The sequence below is a fragment of the Nanorana parkeri genome, unplaced genomic scaffold, assembly GCF_000935625.1.
Source record: "Nanorana parkeri isolate BGI_ZX_2015 unplaced genomic scaffold, ASM93562v1 scaffold717, whole genome shotgun sequence".
Taxonomy (NCBI): Eukaryota; Metazoa; Chordata; class Amphibia; order Anura; family Dicroglossidae; genus Nanorana; species Nanorana parkeri.
In genome coordinates, this window is record NW_017306985.1 from 425,771 (window position 1) to 435,736 (window position 9,966).

At 41.7% G+C, this 9,966-nt stretch overlaps 1 protein-coding gene across 19 annotated transcripts in view; it reads right to left on the reverse strand.

The window, feature by feature from the left end:
• DNM1 (dynamin 1) overlaps positions 1-9,260 on the reverse strand; it is a 142,028-nt gene extending 132,768 nt beyond the window's left edge. For all 19 annotated transcript variants that reach the window (XR_001941625.1, XR_001941623.1, XR_001941624.1 and 16 more), the window contains exon 1: positions 8,887-9,260. Coding sequence is in view for 16 of the 19 variants with exons in the window: in XM_018564041.1 (XP_018419543.1) it covers positions 8,887-9,047 (161 nt within the window). In the remaining 3 variants the exon portion in view is untranslated. The remainder of the gene's footprint in view (positions 1-8,886) is intronic.
• Between the last annotated feature and the right edge of the window lie 706 nt (positions 9,261-9,966).

Here is a 9,966-nt window from a genome sequence, read left to right on the forward strand (position 1 = left end):
ACGAGGGAGCGCTGTCATATCGGATGGCCAGCACCCAGCGGTGAGGGGGAGAGAAGCCGCCCCCAGGACGAGCTGTGTCGGCCGCACGGCGCCCTTGTTGCCATGGCGCCCTGTGCGGCCGCACTGCTCGCACACCCCTAAGGCCGGCCCTGAACGCACCTGTAAGACCATTTTAAGCTATTTTTAAAAATTGCTGTAAAAATCGCGGCAAAAACACAATGCACTATGTTCCAGATCTGGTCTGGTGTGAACCCAACCTCATCCAGGTCATGGTAAAATCTGTAAAAAAAACCTGATCAATAACCCCAGATCATAACACTAAATCCAGGCGTTGACTTTATTTTGGCCAAGCAGTGTATTAGGTTTGGACAGATGAATATGGAATTCAGGAGCCAGTTTGTCCAATCCAGGAGTCAGGAGGATTTTTTTTTAGGAGGCAATTCTGTTGACAACAACTAGAGAAAACCTCAAATGGTAGACACCAGTTGTAATTTTTAAGGGTCATTGGATACCTGTCTCCTGGGATTTGCCCAGCCCTGGTACATATCTAAAGTTTGGATTGCAAATAACAAAAAAAAAGAGAATTTTGCCAACTTTTAGAAGGATTTAAAAACATAAGTTTTAATTTATGATTTTTTAATTCTACAAATTGGCTATTTTCATGTTATAAAAAATAGCAACACACTTATGCTTCAGCAACACATGCTTTACTTATTCAGTTCCTTTCCTCTATTGTCAGCTACTCCATATCACTTCCATGAAACTGCTGTTAGCAGCACCGGAGGCTCTTCTTTTATGAGTGCAGACTATAGGTGAGGTGTGCTAAATCAATGCCAGCTAATCCGGAGCCAGTTGGGACATTGAATAAAACTGGAAAGAGGGCTCAGTGCTACTGTCTGCCAAACAGAGCGGAGCACCATTGTGTAGTTTAGGGCTAGAATCTATGTCAGGTTTTTAGTTTGTTTTCTTTGTCCCAGGACTGAAAAATAAATCTAAAATTTGAAGTTTGAAAAGGAACATAAATAGAGGTGACATCTTCCAATGGGGAGATCTGTCTAAGAGATGATTTCCCTCACTTTAGTCCCCATTCACATGCAGGGTTTTTTACACGCGCGCAAAACATGAAAAGCAATGGATTCCTATGGGGCTCATTCACACCTGTACATTCGTATGCGCGCATAAAAATGTGCAACACGGCATCAGCGCATTCTGTCCCCAACAGACTGTAGCGTAGCTGCAGACGCGTGCAAAACCGCGTTTCTATTTAAAATTCTGCCTAGAGAGATCTTCTCTTTAAGTAATCCCATTATGAGGGGTCACACTCTGCCCTGATTTCATTTACTATGGTGATGTAATAGGAACACACAAAAGGTGGGCAGGGACAGCAAGATAAATAGGAACACAGGCAGAAATTATGGCAAAGAGACCTCAATGTTAAAATATTCAGAACATATAAAACAACAGGTTTGACTCAGTCCACCAGGCTTCACCTATACGTAAATATCACTTTTGGGACACGCGGATGGTACATTTATACACCTTATGTAGCGTTGCCCTAAACACCACTGATATTGGAAATCTATTATACAAGCTATAAACTTGTATGCTCTATAGTGTTACCACTAAACCCTCGGGTCTGTATATTAGGTATTTTACCTGAGGATTCTACAATAGACCTTATAATCCCAACTGTCACAAGACTTTTGTTCAGTGCTAGGAAAATGATTGCACAGAAGTGGATCTCTCCTACTCCACCTACATTTAATCAATGGAGACATACTGTAACTCTGTCCTGAAAAGGAAAAGCCTGGTCCATCAACATAGGGGTTGTCCTTTTAAATTTGATAAATTGTTGCATATATGGTTATCTTTTCCTGGGTTGGCACTTTCCCATTCTATAGTTAACCGTTTACTTACTTCATAAGTCCTTCTTCATGACATTTCACTGTGACATGATCAATCTACTAGGGTGTAAGAGCTAACCATCTACCTTAATGATAACTGTTAGCTGTACAATTTTTCCCACTGTTTACTGCATTTTGTATCTACGGCCTGCTCTTCAATGTATTGTTAATTCTGGGGGTCTTTTAACGGTATGTACCAATTTAGGATATTTTTGTTTTTGAAACCTCTCGGCGGTTGCTTGGATACACTTTTGTCTTTTATTCGTTGTCTTTACTTATGGAATAGTTGCCTTGTAACCTATTTGTACCATTTGTTTGGATGGCCATAAACCACTGTTCTGTAAACTTTACTTATGTATTTATACTGTTAATTAACAAATGCAAAGAAACTGTCAAAAAATTACACACTAACACTTGGGGATATGGAAGAAAATGATACACTACTACTCAGCATTGAAGAAATACCTACATGCTAATACATGGGAGCCCCAAATAAACATCCCTAAACACTAGCCACCCACAAAAATGGCATAACGATGTCACATGAACAACCAAGTGGCACTGTTACACTTGGAGCATCCCAGAAAAAATCAAGACTTTGGGTTAATACAGTTTTTGTTGCAGTGTTAAAGGAGAACTATGGGGTCAGTGTTTTTCCCCATAGTTCTCCTTAGGGTAACGGGAGGACACAAACTAGCGACCTCCCGTCACCCTAGGCACTTGGAAAAGAAGGAGCACTTCTTCGCAAGACCCTCTGGGGCTTCTCCCTATGTACTATAACACAAACCTGTTGGGAATGATTCATAATTCAAGCAGTATTGTGGAAATAATAAGAGAAAATAAAAAGCTGCTGATTTCAATTTACCTTGGAGGCAGCAAGAAGAAACAATGGATGCAACCCCCTCTCATCTTCTAGTTATGAGAGTCTGCTTTTCAATAAAACCCTCCTTCACACAAAAATGGTAAGGTGATACCTTCCCACTTAATATACGGTGATGAAAAGGAAAGTTTTCCATTCAGTATGTATATTAAATTATGTAAAATACAAAAATATATCCACAGCTAACTGCCCTAAATGATCGGAGATGGCATCAATCACCATGCCATCAACCATGAACAGCAAAAGAAGGCAACATTTATATGTCTCTACCACTAAAAACTAGAATATCACTCAACAGTCTAACCACTTTTTACAGAAGGTCTGAAACTAGATCTTTCATTAGCTATTCAAGTCTGCAAGACTATATTCTGACATGCCACCATGTATGGCAATAGTATCATATGAAAAAAAAACGTTTTATCATTAAAGACTGAGATTACGTCATCAGTCTGCTGCTTGCAAATTGAAGCATTTTCTTTGTCTCCTCTCCTAGTGATCACACTGTACAATGTAACTTTGTCATGATTTACATGATTGTGTCATTGCTGAGCTATGAATTTCAGTCCAGGAAGTGGATACTGGTCCTGGATGATGCCTGAACAAAACTGGTACTTTTTTCCTGTAGAGGACAGCAGATGAAGGCATTGTCAGGGGAAGTAATAAATACCTGGAAGTTTAACAACTACACATTAGTTAGCACGCATGCAACACAGAAATATATCTGATGTTAGATCCACTTTCATTTAACATAAGATGGGATGTTTATTGCTATCCTGGTCCTTGAGATCACCTCTCCAAGTACTTAAAGTGCATCAATCATCCAGGCACAATGTTCTAAAAAGGACTAAAATACACATTGTAAGACTATTAAACTGTGCCCCCAAAAGCTGTTTTTATGATGCAACTGAAAAGATTGTCATGTTTGATTGTTTAGGACAGTTGTTGTGATGTCAGGGACTTTATTTTCCAATAATGTGAAATTGTGAATGTATATTGAAATATAATTATTTCATAATTCCAAGGAAGAAACCATAAGCCAAGCTTGGCTGGATAGAACCCCCAGGTTGCTCTCTGCCTACAGACATCCTGCCAAAGTGGTTTTCTGATTTTTCTGGCCAGCTATCTTATATTGCACTATCAAGCTGTGACTTGGTACCTTAATAAATTAGGCCCTGTATTACTGGAAGTAAGAGATTTTGGTGGCAGCTAAATTTACACTGAAAAAAAAAGTGATTTTTCAATTCCAAAGATTTAGTGCAAAATTATAAATCCACCCGTATTTCCAGCCAAGTCCCTGTCTCTAAACCTGAAATTAACCCCTAAAGCAAGCACCCAAACATACAATTAAAACTAAATCTAAACTTATTACCTAAACCTAGTCTACAAAGCATACGTCAAGGCCACAAAAAAAACAACATTTTTTTATATATAACTGCAATACATTTGCCATGTTTTATCCCCTTAAACACACTGCAAGTACCCAAAAATAACTGTTGATGTGTTAAAAATATATTATTGCCCATAATTTGAGGTGACAACAGAGTGTATTTTTAGCTCTGAAATCTAAAGTGCCTGGTGTCAGCCCTTCCTACTTCATTTCTGATGGATTAGAAAGAACACAAAGCTCTCTTTATCTCCCCTCCCCCTCCTCATCTTTATATCCCCTCCTTGTGCACAGCCAGAGGGCATAGGAGGTTAGGAGCTCATACGATTTCGGGAAAAATCAACAACTATTTTTTTGCCCTTGTTAAACAGACATAACAAAAAACTTAAAATAGTATATTTGCAAACCAAACGAGAGCGGATAATAGATGTTCCCTGTCAGGGTTTACATAACCTTTAAATGTAACCTAACCACATAACCCTAAACGTTAGTGACATTAACCACTTCAAGACCAGGTGTTTAGACCCCCTTCCTGGCCAGGCCATTTTTCAGTGTTCAGCGCTGCAGTCCTTTGACTGACGTTTATTCCGTCATGCAACGCTGTACTGAAATGAATTTTATACCATTTTTTGGGGACAGATAGGGCTTTATTTTGGTGGTATTTAATCACCACTGGGGTTTTTATTTTTTATTATAATTAGGAAAAATTACAGAAAATTTTGAAAAAAAAAAGTTTTTTTTTACATCATGGTAGGAAACATTTATTATTAACCAGTTTTTTGGTAAAATATAAAAGATCGGGTCACGTCGGGTAAATAGACACCAAACATGTCAAGCTTTAAAATTGCGCGCACCCGCGAAATATATGAGGTGAGTGGAAATCACTCATGTCATAGTTCTCCTTTAAGCAAGTCATGGCTCTTACCTAACCTGCCACATTTAAATGGTTTTCTGGTCAACCTAGGGCCAGTCAGAGATAGCTGAAAAGTTTTCCGTTTTCTAGATAATGTTTACATAAAGGAGGAAAAGAAAGGGGTGACATTTTTTACACCAAACACCCTTTAATTTATACATCACAGGGAATTCCTTTGGTGTTCTTGTCTCTCCCCCAAAAGATCTTTCTTGGTGTCACAATCCTTCTGTTGGAATCTTTACAGGAATGAAGGGAGAAGCCTATTTCTTCTAAATGTAGTTGTTTTTAAACATATCTCCTCATTGGTTCTATCATATACAGCATGAGAACAGGAGCCAGGCTTTCGAGAGACACCTTGATCACAGTTCCTATAATTTAAAATAGGTGACAGTGTTGGTGATTTCTGGATCATCAGCTCATAACTTAAAGGAGAACTATGGGGTTAGGGCTGTTCCCCATAGTTCTCCTTAGGGTAACGGGAGGACACAAACTAGCATCCTCTCGTCACCCTAAGCTCAGTATACCGCGAGCTACAACTCGCGGTATACTGAGACGCCGCAGCTGAAGCGGATCCCGACAATTAAGTCTGGATCCGCCCAGCTGCGTGAGTGACAGCTGGCTCTGCCTATCTAGAGGCAGAGCCAGCTGTACCCGCCCCTCCCCGTCCGTTCCGCCAATCAGCGCTGGAGGATCGGAGCTAGGAGGGGGAATCCAGCCCCTCCCCTGTCACGGCAGAGAGCCGTGACAGGATCGAGAAGTTCGCTCACTTCCCAATCTACTGAGCCGACCTGTGACAGTTTCATTGTCACAGGTCGGCTAGAACTATGAGGTGAGTGAAAAGAACTTACCTCATAGTTCTCCTTTAAAGTAAACCCCTGTGCTTGTCTTAAAGTTACTAAATTTGCAGAAGAGTACAACACATGCACCTAGTTGTGTTCATATCTATCTTTTGATATCTTTACAAGCACCCTGGATCCCTCAAAATCCCAGGTGCTCAAGTATGCAAATAGTGACTTTAGTTCCCAAGGTCAGAGTTTTGGTCTTTCCCTTATGACACTATTGGACAATGAGACCACCCATCATGTTAAGAGACCAACCATATAGTGCAAGAAGAAAGGCAAGGCGAGGTTGGGCTAGAGCTCTGATCTTGGGTACTTACGTCACTTTTTCCATAATTCAGTGCCCAGCATCAATTGAGCTCTACTTCTCCAGCATCAAACGAAGCAGAACATTTAGCCCAGAGGTGAATATCTCATGTAGCCAAAACACTTAAAGGGCAACAGTGAATGGCTGTTAGGTACAGAATTGGAGCAGCTGTCAATAAACAAAGAGCTTCCAGAAGGCTTCTTCCTATTACTTCCTCTCTGCATTAGTTGATCTCTACAGCTCTGCATTAGATGTTGTCACCGGCAGAGGAAGAGAGTATTGGAAGCCTTCCTCTGCCGCTTTTTTGTCACAGCTCCTGCGGGTCTGTGCTGACAGAGGTCTGAATGGGGATTCATTTCTTTACACAGGCGCCCACCACTCCTCATTCCTGAGACCCCAACTGAACACCCCCCACCGGTCTAGGTCACATAGCAGCTGTATTGGATGCTATGGCAGTAATTCCATCAGTGCTAGGTCAGGAAGTGTGTTACTGGCAGAAAAACACTAGATGGAAAAACACAAGCAAAGATAAACCTACAAAAAACCCCCAATGCAGTCACCACATCTAAGGACTGGTAGGCTGCAATACATTTCACATTTTTCCTTTGATAGGCTTTAAGTTTTACATACAGATTTACATACGGTGCTGGGATAAGTGTTCTTTCAAAACAGCTTATCTTGGCACTGCACATTCTAAATCATGGTTGTTTTTGATCCATGGACCCTAATCTTCCCAGGCCATTGGGAGGACCACAAATTAGAGTAAATTAACAAAACATAGGCCTGTATGCACAAAATCTCTATACAAATCTATATACAAAGACGGAGGAACCTGTGCTACCTCCAAAGTGAGTATCTATGTATTTAACAAAGGGCCATAGTCATGTACACACACACCTCAACCCCCATTTTTATACAGTGTCTGCCACAAGGCTATCTTGCACGCACCAGCTGCTATCTGTTGGATGCTGTCAGCTCCCTTGAGCTTCTACCTTTGCAGTGTGTAAATCCCATTAACCCATCATTGCCTTTCTGAGGCCTTGCTGACAGAGAAGCAGTAACTGTTGTACACACAGCTATACACCCAGGCATTGCAGTCTTTGTGCGAACCTGTGACTGGCGACTGTTTTGTTGGAACGTGTGCTCATGTTTATTTTTCAGTATGTGTATTCGGTGCTTACAGATGCTCCAAAACATCCTACTTTAAGATGACAATATGTTTGCTAGCGAGTATTCTGTCATCCTTCATCATCCTCATCCTTGGCCAATGTGTGGCACAAATGTGCAATGATGGAGCCTGTACAGCAGTGTCACCTTGAAAAGCTGTCATCATTGGTACCACTTGTCCATGCAGCACAAAGTACACATTATCTCCTCCATGCAAATGGAACATTTCCATTCAATAACTACCTATAATTTATGTAATCCTTCACAATGTAGCTCTACTTCGAATAATTTAACCCCCCACCCCCATAGAAAATGGAGAATCTCCAGGACCAGTTAAGGAGCAGAATGACATTGTAACAACTGCACATCACTACAATGTTCTGGCCCTGGGAAAGCATGTCAAACAGCAGTGTGTCACTTTTCAATGTGCATACTGTGATAACCCATAGCAACTAGTCACCAGTTATCTTATACTGTTCAGCCTTCTGAATGATCTGGTTACGATGGGATAGTGTACTCTGAACATAATTATTACACTTTGTGCTGCCTTATTAAATGAATGCCAAGGGCCCTGAATTAATCAGGCAGAAAGCATGCTGCAAAGGTTATTAACCCATAGCAGTCAGCTGTCACCTTGCCGTACTGTATGTTGGAGAAAGGTGACAGCGGATTCTTTGGGCTACAACACACTTATTGTTCATATAGCTCTCTGCTGCAAAACATTAATGCAAACATGGCTTTATTTAACAAAACAGAGCAATGAGAAATGATGTACAGTATATCATTTTACACAATCAAACATCACTTTTTGGCACAATTGGTACAATGGATGAAGTCAACCACCAACCATTTCTATACAAACTGATAGTGAGGATCCCTCATTGCATTTTGCCAACCAAGAGTAGATTACTACTGGCTGAAAATCGCCCCATGCATGGCCAGCGGGTTTTTTTTATTTTAAATCTTACACATATGAAAGGGAACAAATGATGGATTGGAAGTCTCAACTCTACCGTGCACTGATGACATTGCCTCAGTAGCCCCCTCCCTTTCTCTCCATTGCAGGAGTGACTGTACTGTATTCTTCAGCACCTCCTCCATTTTTTTCCTCTATCCCCGCTGCACATTAACCCCTTACATAAATATATTTTTGATCTTTTATATCATTTGCACGAATGGAAATGGTGATACGCAGCCACTGAGAAGCCAGAAACAGTCCTATACAGTAGAATACATGTATGTTAAGATATACGGTGCCCCCATTAGGATCAATGGGGCTCAAGGTGATTGTGACCATGTCGTCATGCCATGGTGTCTTTTTATTGCGCCTATACATCATTCACTGTGCTAATAAAAAAACAGATCTAGCCTTGGTGCTGGGCAAGCCTGCAAGCCAGGAATCTGCTGCAGGATAATAAATCTGCTTTGTGTCTGCTTTTCTAATCCACTTCTCAATGGATGCTGGAAGAGGCATCATCTCCCTTCTTCTTACCTGCCGACAAAATTCTCCAGCACTGAGCTCTTCCCGGCGCTCTGACCCCCAACTACGGCGATCTGAGGCAGGTCTAGGTCGGCATTCTGTCCGATGGCTGAAAAGGCATCCTGGAGCCGGTTGACCAGCGGGATCAGCTCTTCCATCCCTCGGTTGCCCATCTTGAAGCCTGCCTGCTGACAGTGTCAGTGTGCGGACGGCGCTCTGCAAGCCTCTATCTCTCACACACACCTTGTCCCCTGTGACAGTGGGAGGGGGATGTGCAGGACCCTTTCGATCTACACGGTCCTGCTTCTTCTCTTCCTCTGCTTCTTGCGCTTCCCCAGACTGCCAACTCAAGCGCATCTAACGAGCAGCTCCTGGGGGATTTAAATCGCAATGGCCATCTTCTGCCTCTAGGGGGCGTGCGCCGACAAAGACTGCGCTCTGGATGCGGCCTGGAGGATCAGGGGAAGTGTAGTCCTGTGAAGTCATAGCTTCATCGGTGGGATAAGTGATCACACCGCGGACACAGACACCAATGTATCTTCATTGATAGAGCCTGGGGGGCAGCACTGTCTGTACAGCAGACTTTTAACTAGGGCTCCCTGATTAGAAGAGGTACTTTTGATGTATAGGAGGGGGGCAGCACTAATTTACATCTAAAAGACATAGCCACGCTCTTGAACGACTGTGCCGGAAAACTAGGCTTCTGCAAGACTTCACGCTGTATTAGGCTGCCCTCCTAAAATATAATTCCTTCCTCCATGCTGCCAAACAGACTTATTTTGTCACTCTCATTAACACTCATTATATCCAGACCTCGTCAACTCTTTTCTACTTTTAACTCTCTACTATGTCCTCCACCGCCCACTATTAAGACTCATCTCTTCAGGGAATCCTATCCCACCTTAACATAACCACTGAACTATCACTTTCTCAAACAATTCATCCCCACACAGCTACCTCCTCATGTATCACTTCCTTACCATTGTCTTGAATTGTATTGTGCTTGTAATGTCTTCCTTATACTGTAAAGCGCTGTGCAAACTGTTGGCATTATATAACTCCTGTATAATAATAATAATTTGATAAATGTAC